Genomic DNA, 14951 nt, shown 5'->3' with positions numbered 1-14951 from the left:
TGGTCTGAATGAATGCAGAAGAACAAGCCTATCTTTCTTTAATACTCAAAGTAACTTCAGCTTAACAGAATATAGGAAAGATTTTAAAAGTCATTAAGGATTTGCAAAGCTTTTCCATTCTTCCACCTGATCTGGGCTTGGAGAAGATGCTGGCTGGAGACAGTGTATGTAAAAAGAGGATGAGGACTGAAGAGAATAATTTGATCATACTAAAGCGCTTCTGTATCAGTGTCAGAAAGAGTTTTAGATTTGATCCTCTCATTAATAATGGATGGCCAGACAGATGCTTCCTCCCCTGCTGTCTTCTTTTTAATTCATCTGAATGATCATGGAAAATACAGTCCTTTGGCTCGAGCCAGGCTGTCTCTCCAGCTTAAAAGCTCGCTTCGTTAGTCCCTGAATCTGCTCTCACACCACAGCAGTTTCGGTAGGTTGATAAGTATGTTCTGAATGTTTCCTTGCCAAGCTGAGGAAGTCAAACAACCCAGTTGTTTAGCACATAAAATCCAGCCAATGAAGCTACATTGTCATGGCCCCAGCTCAGTGTTTTCTTACCATGTGCAACACAGCTGGGTTTGGTTTTCTTTGATTCCAGATGTGAGGCTGCTGGTATGATGGCTCACCATCCCAAAAGTCCAAAAGTAGTATCAGTGAAATCCCGTCAGTTCCCAGTTCAGTGGAACTGCCAAGGTAGCCTGGACGTTGAATGATGGTATAATTTCAGTGGCCTGGTAGCCATTTGAATGATGTGTTAATTCTGCTTGTGTTCAGCATCTGCAATTTCTCAGTGGTTGGTATGTTTTGGAAATGTGTCTCTCTGTAAGAGCCCTCTTGTAGAGATGCTTATATTTAGTATCTGTGTAAAGCTGTGGTTAAAGACTTGTGGAGACTTCTCAGTCAAAAGAAAGTGTCCTTGGGCATTGTGGGGGTAGAAAGACTCTGAAAGAACAGTGATGAATAAATGTATGGATGTGGAAATAAAAAAGAAATAAAGAGCTTTAGGGCTCCAGGAGTAGCAAGCAGATTCTACCAAGGGGCAATGGTGGGTTCTGTAGGAGCTGAGGCAGCTTCTCCTGAGTGCTGCTGCTAAAGCTCAGTACATGGCAAGGTATTTAACTTTTGGGCCCTTTTTTTGGCCTCTGTAACATTTTTTGCACAAGTTTTACATTTATATGTTTCCCTATGTCAGTGTCCTCTTTGTGAACTGTTCTTTGTTCTCAGAGCTTGGGCTAATACTGTAAACATCCTGGTAATTACCAGGGTTGATTTAGGAAGTCTGGATGTTTGCATAGGTCTTTTGATTTTTGATTTAGTCAACATAAATACTTGAAAGGCAGTGAGGAAGGCATTGTGGGGAACCTTTCTGCAAGAGTTGACAGAAAGTTTAACACCACATTCACAAGCTATACTGTACTAGACTTTTCTACATCCAGTTTTTCTTGGTGCATGTTTCAGAGTAGGACCCGTCTGATCATATTCACATACCTCTGTATGACCACTGCTTTCAGTCAGCAGAGGAGAAAGTGCACCTAAAAAAGAACATGCATCTAGTCTGAAGGTAAACATCTACCGCAGGTCTGATCTACATTTCCTAAGAGTACCTGTTTCTCTTTACTGGCCAGAAAGAGAGCCCACAGTGACAAACTCCGATGGGCGTTCAGCTCATGTTATGGAACAGAAATCTGAGTTTTCCTGTCTCTGTGTTCACAGAATCACAGAATCACAGAATCACCCGGGTTGGAAGGGACCCCAAGGATCATGTAGTTCCAACCCCCCTGCCTAGCAGGGCCACCAAACATACACATTCAGATCAGGTTGCCCAGGACCCCGTCCAACCTGGCCTTAAACACGTCCAAGGACGGGGCATCCACAACCTCCCTGGGCAGCCCGTTCCAGGGCCTAACCACTCTCCTAGTAAAGAACTTCCCCCTAACATCCAACCTAAATCTTCCCTCCTTCAACTTAAAACCATTTCCCCTAGTCCTGCTGTTGTCAGCCCTTTTGAAGAGTTTACTCCCCTCCTGGGTGTAGGTTCCCTTCAGGTATTGATAGGCTGCAATGAGGTCACCCCGCAGCCTTCTCTTCTCCAGGCTGAACAAGCCCAACTCCCTCAGCCTGTCCTCATAGGGGAGCTGCTCCAGCCCCCTGATCATCTTAGTCGCCCTCCTCTGGACCCTTTCCAAAATCTCAATGTCCTTCTTGTACTGAGGGCTCCAGTGTTCCTGTTGGTTACTGGTGTTGAGGTCAAACTGGAGGCTGGTTTGACTGTACAGTGAATCCAGCCTTGGGGCTCTTATGGCTGGGTGCGACGCATCGAGGCCATGAGACACAACATGCTGACTGCTATAAAACTCACTGTCAATTCAAATTTGCTCAGAATCTCTAAAAGCCTGCCAGTGTAAGATTTAAATTTTTATGCCAGGTCAAATATTAGTAGTCTTTCCATGTCTGGCATAAAGCTGACCTGTAGCTGTGCACTCTGGCTAATTCAGCAGAAATATAACAGCGTGCCTGTGTCTGATTTGTACCACAGGGTAATCCAGAATAAAATATGTTCAGTATTGTCAGAGTGAAGGACAGTTATAATAAAACTATCCTCCAACAGTGGCACTTCTTTTAGTGAAACAGCTCTATTCTGTTCCTGGGTGATTTTTTTCCCCATTGTTACTTAATTTGCTATTAGCTACTAACCAAAAAGTAGAAGAAATGAAAGCTATGCTTGAACAGAAATTAATAAATGAATGTCTTTTGCTGGTAGTGGATTTATTTCTCTGGTGCTAAAATGCTTGGATGACTTTGAGAAAACAAGTACAATGCCTTCATCTACAAATTAAAGACTAACTATGTCAAACATAACCTTTAAAGCGATTATAAAGTGATATCACTCATGGGATAAAAGGAATTTTTAAATAAACTTTGTTTAAATCAACAAAAATGTATGTTTTTCTGGAACTTTAGGCTGGGCTAGATATGCCAGAGGGGTCATCCTGGAGGATCATGCGTTGGCCATTCACACAAATCACCTTTTAAAAGTAGTAATGGGACATTTTAATGACCCTCTTTATTTCTTTTGCCCCCTTTGAGAAAGTGATTATTGGGGCTCTTTACATTGCTCCTTTCAGGACAGTGGTGTAAGAAGCAGCAGCTCAGCTTATCATAAAAAGAAAACAGTTGTGTGTTTGCCCTAAATATCCAAATATGCTGTTTAACAATTCCAGCGTTGTCTCTTTTAAAGAAAATGTTTTTTATAAGTAATGATTTAAGATGGCCCTTCCCTAAGAAAGCCTAAAATAAAGCAACCCCTTTTCACTTCAGTCACCCATGTTTAAATCGGTGCCTTGAACCTCAAAAGCTGTGGCTTAAGAAAAAAAGGACGTTACTTCCTGAGTCAGAGCTAAAACTTATTAGAACTGAATTAGATATTCAGTTCATTTTCGCGAGTGGCATTTCAACCCTCGAGAGCATGTCTTGAGGGGGTGGAAGAAGGCTTGACCCTGCTACAGGGCCACCAACCTCCCCACTTAATACTAGACCAGGCTGCCCAGCGCTCCATCCAATCTGGCCTTGAACACATGAAGAGCAGGTCTTCCTGGAAATGAGTGTTCATTACGTCCCAGCACCATCATGACCCTGCTATGTGAACAGGACTGAAAATATTTTCATATTGCACCCAGAAAATTAAGTAGGATTTCCCCTGTCCCAGTACCCTTCCAGTTGAGATGTTCTTAGCGTCTGAGCAGCATATCTGCAAAATCTTGGTCAGTTTACCTCAACCTCTAAAATGCAAACAAAAAAATATCTTACCAGACTACAGATACTGAAGGCCATGTAGGCTGTGAGACTGAATCACTATCCAGAGAATGGCAGTTGGTGGATCCAGAGGGATTCAAAGCAGGAATGACTAAGTCTTATTTCATGGAGAATTATACCCTGAAGAGGGGCTCCTGTCCACAGCACAAGGGACTTGGTTCCTGCAGAGCTGGCCATCCTGGCACTGGCTTGATGTACTCCAGCTAAGTGTCAGTGGCAGGAGGGGCATAAAGGCAATATTCTGTATGTAAATTGTGTGATGAAGTGAGAGAAGTTGGCAGGCCTGTAACCTACAGAAAGCAAGCAAGGTGGTGCTAACTCCTGTAAATAGGCACAAATTTTGTGTGTGCTTAGACTGTATTTCTGCAGAAGAGCAAAAATCAATTTTATCTTAGCTACGAGTTTGCTGTTTTCATCTGCTTTGTCCCTTGAAGACCAATTTGCCACCATTGTATTTTCACTTCCTCTGGCATTGGAGCTGCTGTCCTCACCAGCAGAAATATTTGATAGTGCAGCAAACCTGACTTCATGGAGTACAGGGCTGATTTTTTGCTGAGTTTCCCTAGGCCTAGTGCATATTTCACTGGGAAGGTTCTCTAGCTATACTTGTCAGAGCCCTTTTTTTTTTTTTTTCAAAACCAAAAGGTTTTGTTTGAGATAATGAAATCCCTGGAAAGTACTTCGTAATTATCTGCATAATTATAATGTCTGATATTGTGTATACAGGCATTGACAAGCAACCCACAGTGTGGTTTTTCCAGTGGAATGGAGGAATGGTGTTTTGAAGGCTACTAATCTCTGGAGAGGCAGAGCAGATCCTTGTTTGCCTCATCGTCCATCTCAGGAGGAGTGTGTGGGGAGAGTCCTCCAGCAGTGCCACTGGATGAGCTCTGTGTGGGATGCAGAATACCTGAATACCAGAATCCCCTGAATGTTTGGTGTTTAGCAAGGGGTTTTGGAGAATCTGAAACTAAAACTGCTTTCAAAGGGTCCCAAGTTCTGCAGGCACCAGGACAGTGCCTCTGCTCAGAGGACAATGTGCAAAGAGCAACCCATAGCATGTGCACTCAAAATTAACCAGCCAAGAGGGAATCTTCTTAAATGATCAGACCAAAAAGGATGCTGGTCCAATCACCTCTAGAACTGGAATGGCTCTGAACCCTGTGTGGCTACTGGTAGCCATACTGATGTTTGTGGTTGAAGCAATTATTTGGATGTTGTTACAACTTGCTGGATGTTACCAATTATACGAACTTTCACACTGCCATCAATAAAGTAGAAAGTGATGCTGAAGGGAAGAACGTAGGAGAGACTGAGTCCCAGAGAATCGAAGAATCATAGAATGGGCTGGGTTGAAAAGGACCACAAAGACCATCAAGTTTCAACCCCCCTGCTATGCGCAGGGTTGCCAACCACCAGACCAAGCTGCGTAGAGTCACATTCAGCCTGGCCTTGAATGCCTCCAGGGATGGGGCATCCACAGCCTCCTTGGGCAACCTGTTCCGGTGCGTCACCACCCTCTGTGTGAAGAGCTTCCTCCTAGAGCACAAGACAGCATTACTGCTATTCTGTGTTCCTGGCATTTTTGAAACCTGCCACAGGAACCAAGAGTAGTGGAGTCAGAGGAGACTCAGGCATTTTCTGACGCATTGGCATTCTTTATCTAAGCACTAACCTACTTACACCCTGCTGTCATTCATATCCATTATTCTATTGTGGACAAGGAGAATAGATTGCTCTTTACCCCTTGTAGTTTTGGGACATTTTTGGGCACCTGACAGGATAGCCTTGAGACAGTGACCATTTTTTTTTTCCACTACAACAGCCAGTCTGCATTGACACGTATGATTAACAATAAACTGCATCTCTTCCCAAAGATTTGCTGCTTACCCAACCCTATTTGTGTGCAGATTCCCTTTCTGATACTTTGTAGTAGTGCTTGCTTTCTCTTGAACTTTAGCCCAATTTTCACAGAACTTTTCTTTTTAAATTTTTTTCCAAGATCATTTTGGATTCTAACCCTGTACTCCAGCATGTCTGCAGTCACTGCTAGCTTCATGTAATCTGCAGATTTAATAAGTGTACTGTCTTTTATCGTCCAGGTCACTAATGAATATGCTGAGCAGAGCGAGACTATGTAGATCCAGCAGAGCTTCTCTCACAGTGTCCCTCTGTTTTCACAGCATACCATTAATAACTACTCCCTGGGTATGGCTTTATAGTGGTGTCATTTAATCATGTTTCTGTAGTTTATTTACGGAAAAGTTGTTTGAGTCGATGTCAAATGCTATAATAAAACCCAGATAAATGACATCTAACAACTTCTCTGCTATGAAAAGAAATTAATTTGGTTTGATAAGTATTTTTTTCTTGTCTCCTCTGCTGCTGCTCATATTTTTATTATCTGCCGCAGACAAGCAAACTGTTTCTTTGATTGTTTTAGAGTTCTGTAGAGGACTGAGGCTAAACTGACTGATAAGGCATCCTTTTGCTGCTCCTCTTTCTGCCCTTCAAGACAGGCACTGTGTTTGCCTTTTTCCTGAGTTTTGGCTCCATACCTATCTGAGCTGTCACAGGTGACCAGAGAGGAGGTCACAGTTGACAGGAAGGGAGTTGTCTGAGATTGCTTCAGTTGGTCCTCAAGGGCTTGTCTCCTGTGGTCTGAAATACCTGGCTGAGGCACAGTGCTGATCTCACCATGGAACAGGGAGAAGACAGTGAATCTCTGCAGTGACAGTGTGTCACAGTGCTAACTGGACCAACCCCTCGTGCTAAGCAGAGGAATGTAACTAGGACCAAGGCAAAATCAAACCAACATTGTCTTTTTTGCGGTCACTTTTCAATAACTTTCCCTCTGGTTTAGCAACACTTTTTTCTAATACTGTCTTTTAGTATTGATGTACATAAGAAGGATACTAAAATCTATTCATTTTCAATCTTTTGCAATTTTCTTTTCATTTTTGTGCCCTGGTATTTCTCATATTTCTGCCTGAATGTTCACTATTTTTTAATTCCTATTCGGTAACCATTTAGTGTCTTTCTTCTTGTCTTTGAGGCTAATGTAGAGCTTGTGGTGCTGCCAAGCCTTCTGATCCTTATTTTGCATTGAAATGTTATTGTGTTCATGCCTTTTGAGCACAAAATATTACTTCTTTGAGAAACTACAGCTCACCTTGATTTCTTTTTTTCTTTAAACTTCACTGCATGAAGTCTTGCTTAGTAGGTTTTTTATTTTTTTGCTGTTTCCTGTATGTATAGAAGCCAGGCATTTCTGTTTTGCTGTTCCCCATCCCTAGTGTATGGCAGATTCCATCATTTCACAGCCACTTCTAAACACGTTTCCTTCCACTTTCTTATCCCCAATACATCCTTCTCTGCAGGCGCTTCCCCACTGATTATTTGACCTATCAGTTATGCAAGAATATTGCTCCAATGCACCGGGATGCTCTGTCTTCTGCTGCTTTGCTTCCCTAGCAGATATCTTGTGCTTGTGTTCTCCCATTACTGCAGTGTCAGTTGTTATCAGGCAGCCTGACCCATTCAGCCTTGTTGACTCTGTGGATTTATTGCACCCAGTTTAGTCTTAAATTGAATCTGAGATTTTAACTAAAACGTAAATCCATTTCAAAAAGCAATAGATTCACCAATGCTGCAGTAGGCATCTAAGACACTAAAGTGCTTAACTATGTTTCCTGGTGCATATAGGGTGTACAATCACTCCTGCTTTTTAAAACTATTCTCAGAAAGTTTGCAATTGTGATCTTGTAAGTCTGCCTTTATTATTTGTCCAAAGAAGTGCTGCAACCGTGGTGAGGCCCTGGAGGGCAAGGCATGTGCAGGGCAGCTGAGGGCCCTGGGTGTGCTGGGCCCAGAGCAGAGGAGCTGAGGGGAGCCTGATGGCGGCTGCAGCTCCTTATGGAGCGGAGGGCAGCGCTGAGCTCTGCTCTGTGTGACAGCGACAGGGCCGAGGGAACGGCATGGAGCTGCGCCAGGGGAGGGCCGGGGGTGGGGAAAGGCTCTGCACCAGAGGGCGGTGGGCATGGAACAGCCTGCCCAGGGCAGCGGGCACTGAGCTGCTGCAGCTCACAGAGCTTTTGGAGAACGTTCATTGGGTTTGGGTTTGGGTGATCCTGTGTAGAGCCGTGATCCTTACAGGTCCTTTTGAACTTGGAGTATTCTGTGTTTCTGTGATTATTCTTGCTCTTGTGGTTGTAGACCATAGCTGCAAGCTGTTCTGTCTGATGCAGCGGCAGTTCTACCTGTGAGGCTCTTGCTTTCTTCTGCCCACCAGGGGTGCAACTCACTGAGCTGCATATATTGCTAGAAAAGCTCTCTTGAAAAGAAGCCAGTCAACAGACTCTGCTCACATCAGGATTTTTCCTTATTTCTTAGTCCTAATCATCCTAGAGAACACCTTTATCGCCCGCTTACTTGCTAGTGCCCAGCTGTGGCTGCCTGTGTACCTCCAGGCTGTGACGCAAAGCGGAGAGTTTACCCACACAGATCTTCTTGTCACAGGGAAACGGGGTGGCCACGTCCCTTAGGTGTCTTATTTGCAGGTTGGGTGTAGTTGTCTGTGAGCTAGTCCCTGTCTGTCCTTCGGCATCAGCCAGCTTCAGGTGATGGTGTGAGCGGTGTCACACCGCGTCCCCTCGGTGCAGCAGGTTGTGTTGTACTGTGGGTAGGACAGTCGGTCAGCTGCCTTGTCGGAAGGGTCGGGCGCTGAAGGTGACCTTTTATTCCCTTGCTGAAAAGAGCAGTTGGTGCCCTCAAGTGGCAAATCGCAGGAGAGCGGATTCGGCCGTAGAAGCCGCTGCGGGTGCAGCCCCGGGCAGGGTATTGGGGCTGGTGGGCACAGCAGCACGTGGCCTTCCTAACTGCAGTTTCTGCTTGCAGGCGCAGCGACTGTGTTGGGAAGAAGACATCGTTCCTGGTGGAGCGGAGATCCTGACTGCGAGTTGTAAACAGACAGAAAAGGTGGAAAAGCACTGCTTCATCCACCAACGTCCTTGGCGTGTCTGCGAGAAGCATCCTGCCTTGGCTGTGCCTGTGATAAGTGAGAGCCCTAACACTGCCCCTGCGAGATCAGATGGGGCCTGTTTTGGGCATCTGTCCCTACTCCAGCATGGCCCATAGGGGCACAGGGGGCTGCCACAGGCGGCCAAACTGGGAGCTGGAGAGCCAATGAGGTACCTGGAGACGGCAATGCCCATCACGCAGGACAACGCGGGGGTCTTCCTGCCCCTCCTATGGCAATGGCTGCAGAACAGCCAGCGGGAGGGGGCTGAGGGCGCTGAGCAGAAGCTGTGCCATGCAGCTGTCCAAAAGCTGAGTGAGTACATCCAGCTCAACTTCTCAGTGGATGAGAGCAAACTGCAGGCAGGGAGCTGCGGGGCTTCAGATACGGAGATCTGCACTGTCTACCTGGCTCAGGAGATGCGGAAAACAGAGGTTCTGGGTCTCAGCTTTGGGAACATCCCTGCACTGGGGGACTATGGGGAGAAGCGGCGAGGAGGAAAAAAGAGAAAAGGGCATAAGGGGCCGGTGCTCGATGTAGGGTGCATCTGGGTGACAGACTTGAAGAAGAACAGCCCAGCCGGGAAGTGCGGGAGAGTGCGACTGAAGGACGAAATCCTCTCCCTGAATGGACAGCTCATGGTTGGCGTGGACGTCACTGGTGCGAGGTAAGGCTGGAGAAGCTGCGTGTGGTGCAGGTCACGCAATGCTGATTTGAGGCTAACACCAGAGGTTTTGACCTTTGCTTTCCAGCTCCTAGGAGAGCAGTGGACTCCTTCTTAGGAGTCTGCAAAAATCAAGTAACAAAAACACATCAATAATTAGCCTACCTCTGCTACTTGCATGTCCGGTGGAAATGTTTGAGAGGTCATTGTGTCAAAAAATAGTGCATTGTATGCATCAGAGAGCCTTCACTAAAGAAGGATTCTTTCTGGGTTTGAATAAAACTTTTTTTTTTTTTTAAGTAAAAACAACTGAGCAACACTGAATTTTTTTTTATGGGTACATCTTATTTTTCTTGAATCATTTGACTGGAGGAAAGGTTTTTTGACAGCTAAATGTTGTCTGAGACTTTTTTCAAAGCAAGCGATTTTGTGTTTTCCAGATTGAAACAACTTCATTTTAATAAATTCCCTTTGATTTTATTTCATTTGCTCTTTTTTGCTGTCTCCTGCAACCTGCAACCTTCAGGAGTTCAAATCAAATATGAAGGTTCTTGCAATGATACAGATTATTCCTTCTTTTTTTCTTTTCAATTTCTTCATGCTGTAAAATCAGTTGTGGACCAGCTTTTCTCTTTGTGGGCTGCTAGACTCACTGACAGTGACAAGACTCATTGGTTATTTATCTACTGCTTCAGTTGTCAGGCTTGCAAAGCCACAACAGCCTTGGCAACGCTTCCAAGTGAAAACCTTGCAAAATGCACAGCTTTTGCTCCCAATGGACAGTGAGCTTCCTACAGCTCTGCAAGTGGGTCTGTGGCTGTGACTCAGGCTGGCCATTGCGCCTGGTCCTACCACATGCCAGAACAGAAGCAATGACCTCTCCATTTATGAGTGCTCAGAAGGTGAATCCAGCCATGGATTTGCAGATGTGATAACAGTTCTCTGTAAGTGTGGGCCTGCAATTCAGTGAATATATAAAGACTGGCACTGAGATTGTAAACGAGCTGATCGCTCACACTCCCAGATTTGTAAGATTTTGTGGGAAAAAATAGTATGTTGCTTCTCCTTTGCCAGATGTCTCTGTTCCTAAAATGCAAAGGAGTCGTCTGCAGAGGCCAGCAATAATGTTATCATGTTGTTAATGCAAAAGAGAGACAATTCCCAATGGAGTGCAAAGTGTTTAGATATCTGTTCTTATTATGCTATCCCTCAAGGCTTTATTTGGGGTTTGTTCCTTTCTGAAAACTCTGTTATTAAACCAGCAAGATATGGCTGTTGCTAATGAGAACCATGTGCTCCATTTTCCCTATCTGATATTTTTTTGCTATTATGAAGACAGACTTCCTACTTTTTCGTGATATGGGCCAGCATCATTGTTCTTACGATCCCATTTTAGAGTCTTCCATGCCCAATTTAGGCCAAAATTTAGGGCATTTCTTACTCAAACATAATTTATTTTCAGCATCTAAAGCATCCACGTTCAATTTAGTCAACTGCTCTTTGAGAAAGGTACTGTTGACGGATAACAGTTTGGGATCTTGAGGATGCTCTTGGTTTGGAGAGTTTGATTTTACTTCTCCAGGAGTGGGCTAGTAGCTGCAACACCATGTTCCATCTTGTACCTCTGGTCTGCTTCAGAATGCTTTAGAGTTTCTCCATTGAGGGACTCAGAGCATTGGTTTGTAATTTGTAACATCAGCTTGTTTTTTGGAAAGCCTGTTTTGAAGCAGCAGCTGTGCTGGAGTATTGCTCTATTGCTGCTGTCGTGGAAGCTTTTCCATGCGGTTCTTCAAGCTGCCAGGGCAGAACTGCATGGAAATACCTGGAGTCATCCTGGCTCAGTTTTGTCTGCCTAATCACTCCCTGAATGGGTGAAAAACCCTTCCAGGTTGAGATGAAAGTGCATGAGTGCTGTGGTTTGCAGTGTGGTACACTTCATGTAGCCTCTGTGTGGTCAGCAAAGTTAAAACTGTGTTCACTGAAATTGCAGAGGGTCTCATGGCTCTTCATGGGAATTGAGCAGGAACGTGAGCAAGGCTGGCAGAAATATGAGCATGTACACAGTCTTTGGGTCTTCTAGCTCCATCCTGCCGTGTGGTAAAGGGCTAAGCTAGTGTGCTGGACTGTGGGAGAGGAGAGGTAGGGGTGTGTTTTCCCCTCTTACTGACTGTCCAATGGATGCAGTCATTCTTTAGAGGATGTGAAAAAGATGAAGGGAGCTGCAGCTGACTGGGTAGCCTCGGACAGTTTGGCTTAAAAAATCCCCCCAAAATAGTGTGTGTATTTTTTTGCAATTTCATCGACTTGAACTTTAGAATCAAACTATCAATAATTGCTTTGCACTACAGCTAGCCTCCCTTCTACAGTCGCTGTGCAGGGAAGGTGCAAATTGTTCCTGGTGTAGGGCTCTTTCAGCACAGGTCCTGTGTCTGCAGCCCTTGTTCCCAAAGCAGTGACAGGGTCAGGCACTGTGCAGCAGAGCAGTGTGAAGTGCCTCGTAGGGCACCTCTCATTTGTCACCCTCCGCTTGGGAAGTCAAATCTGGTTTGACTTTTTAAAAGAACTGTCATTTATTTAAATTCGAACTGATCGACGTGAAAACAGCAGAAACAAGTTGATAATTGCTGAGCTTGTTTCTTTTTATTTTGTCTATTTTCAGTTAGGGAAACACTGTGCAGTAATATAATTATCAAAGGTTCTCTTCTTAACAGGGTATTATTATATTAGAAATGAATGGTGTAGGTGGTGTGTTTTTGTTGTTAGAGACTGAGAGAAAATTATTGTTCTCTTAGGAGTTAGCAAATTGGGTCTATCAGATGCAATTGCAGGGAGATGAGGTGTATTGAAGTACTGAATAAAGGTTAGTCAAAACCTTATGTATCTTCTGTCTATAGAGCTGTATCTCCAAAGCACATGGGTTATTTTTCCCCAGACAAAAGCTTCCTAAGTATTTTTGCAACTACTCCTCTCATTTTGGGCAATCACTCATTCACTGGAGGGAGGCCATTCATATTCCTGCAGATGACAGATGAATCCTTCCTTTCTTAAGCATGACTGAATGGACCTTCATTGAGAAAGTCCAGGGAGGACTGCAAAAGAATTATTTTGTCATGAATATCATTCACTTTGAAATATTTGGTTATGACTCTCATCAAGTATAGTTGCAATGCTTGGACAGGGCTATTGTGTACATCTAATCTTCAAAATAACTGCTTCCTAGATTTCCAAATTCCAGCTGTTTTTGAAAGAAAGCAAAATAAGATACATTCCAGCTGACGACAGTGTGGTATAAGCATGAGATACGATTATTATTTTGTCACTGAGAAAACCCAGCCAGTGCTTCAAACTATCACGTTCCCCATCTTCAGAAATGGCCAAACATTGCCATGTGTGGAAATACAGTTAGATAAGTGCCTTCCCTCTTACTCCACAATCTGGAGTAGCTTCTAGAAAATGAACAGATAAGTGTTCTGACAGCCATAACTTTGCGTGGCCTTTTCGTAGTCTCTCCTCGTCAGTGTCCTCGGGGACTTGCACAGACTCCTCCCTGGCATAAGATATGGCATGCCGAATGTCAGGGGAAATCAGTTTATTTCTGAAGATGCTGAGAAAGATTTTCAGAAATCAGACATGCAGCAGAATAGAGAATGAGCTTTAAAGTGTCTGCGCTGAGGGCAAAGCTTTGACCTTACGTAAGTTAGGGGTTTTCAGCAGAGGTCTCTCCGGAGGGCTTGCTGCTTCTATATGTCACATCTGTGTGCTCCATGACAACTAGGAGTATGAAGGCAATGTCCAGGTCCTCCCAACAGGTCAGTGCTGTTCTCAGTAGATGCACAGTACACAGACATCCTAAACACAGTCCCATTTCTCTGTAAGTGTTAGCAGCTGGTTACAAAGTGTGATTCTGAGCTTCTAATCAAATTACAGGTGTCAAAATGGACAAAGCACTTCATGCTGCTGACAGTCAGTAACAGTACTGGGCTGTATGTGCATTTAGATGAAACATTGGGTTGTCTATCAAAACAGTCTTTGCTGGTGCTGGAAATGCGATGGGCAGGCCCTGGCTGTATTCAAAGCCAAATTCAGCTTGAAAGGAGGTCTTCAGGACAGTGCTCTTCTTTTTTGACCTCTTGCTGGGAGCTGTGGGTACAAGCAGATGAAGAGGGAATGGGAGTGGAGAATGGGGACCTTTGTTGCATCTGAGCAGGACTCCTCAAAAATTTGATGCTGTACCTTGAAAAGTGATACTTCAGTGCACTTTTTATTGGACTCCTCCTTTCCCTGGAGTTTGAGCTGAAAGACTTTTCTATCATAACCTGTTTTGCGCTTGTCTTCACAACAGTTTTCCTTGTCAGGATGAAAAACTCCCTGACTGTAGACACTCTTTGTTATCAAACTGCAGTGCTCCAATTTCACATTTTCTGTGGGAGGCTGCTTCCAGCTGCGCTACGGTGTGCCACAAGTGCTACTGCTGCTGTAGCACTCACTGTAGCCACTTTGGGAGCCATGGTTGTCATTGGAACATCTGCAGAATTTTGCAGCACCATGTTACTCAGTGTGGTGCTCAGACCACTGCCAAATGCTCTGGCTGGTGTGTGGGGATGGTGAGCAAGGTTTAGTTTAAATGATGCCCTGTGGGCCATAATGATTTCCTCCTGATTTGATGTGTGGTGAGACAAACCATGCCCTGGGCGGTGCTCCCTCTGCTCATCAGCTGTGGCCATTGGTTGAAGCTTTTGGCAATAAATCCATTCTTAGGTAGGGTGAGGAATTAAGGTATATGAAAGCATGCAGTATGAAGGAAGAGGAATTTTTTAGGTTTCTCTGCCTGTGATAAACTTATTTTTCTCTGGAAGTTATTGTGGATTTACGTGCTGCTCAGCAGAGCAGTCTCCTTTATACATCCGTCTTCTCAGGGAGAAATCATCCCAAGAAAATTCCTCTGGTCATCACAGAATGCTTTCTGTCACCACCCTCCCACCCCCTGGGCATGTCAGGTTGCACAGATCAATTGCTCTGTTTTGCTTTGTTTCCTCACCTCATTCCCAAAACAAAAGTGCTGCCAACACAAAGTGCTGCTTAGTGTAAGCAGCTGTACTGCCTGGTGTTAGTAGGGCCTTCTCCTGGTTATGTTCATAAGAAAATATTTTTGCTTTAATAGAAAAACAAATGGAAATGTATCCTGGCCCTTTGCCCTTGGCTAAGGGGCAAACATTTATGTGGGAGCTCCTTGTTAAAATATTAACAACACTGACTACAGAGAGAAAAACAAGCACAGTGGTCCTGGAGAGCACAGCCTCCAAATGCAATCTCAGGGAATAGATTTATCATAACTGACCTAAAAAATGCCCCCAGTCTATTGTGGGGTTGAATTTGTTTCCTTTATTTTTTATTTTTATCGTATTAACAATTTTCATGCTGCAAAGTGATGGATCGGGGCACAGAGGCTAGGACCTGGGG

At 44.4% G+C, this 14951-nt stretch overlaps 1 protein-coding gene across 5 annotated transcripts in view; it reads left to right on the top strand.

Annotated features, from left to right (window-relative positions):
- Positions 1 to 14951, top strand: part of PDZD2 (PDZ domain containing 2) — a 198823-nt gene that overhangs the window by 51081 nt on the left and 132791 nt on the right. For all 5 annotated transcript variants that reach the window (XM_048931119.1, XM_048931117.1, XM_048931121.1 and 2 more), the window contains exon 2: positions 8707 to 9494. In XM_048931119.1, coding sequence (XP_048787076.1) covers positions 8995 to 9494 — 500 coding nt within the window. In that variant the 5' untranslated portion in view covers positions 8707 to 8994. The remainder of the gene's footprint in view (positions 1 to 8706; positions 9495 to 14951) is intronic.

This window comes from Lagopus muta, chromosome Z, assembly GCF_023343835.1.
Source record: "Lagopus muta isolate bLagMut1 chromosome Z, bLagMut1 primary, whole genome shotgun sequence".
Taxonomy (NCBI): Eukaryota; Metazoa; Chordata; class Aves; order Galliformes; family Phasianidae; genus Lagopus; species Lagopus muta.
Note: the sequence above shows the minus strand (reverse complement) of the source record. Positions and strands in the feature narration are given on the sequence as shown.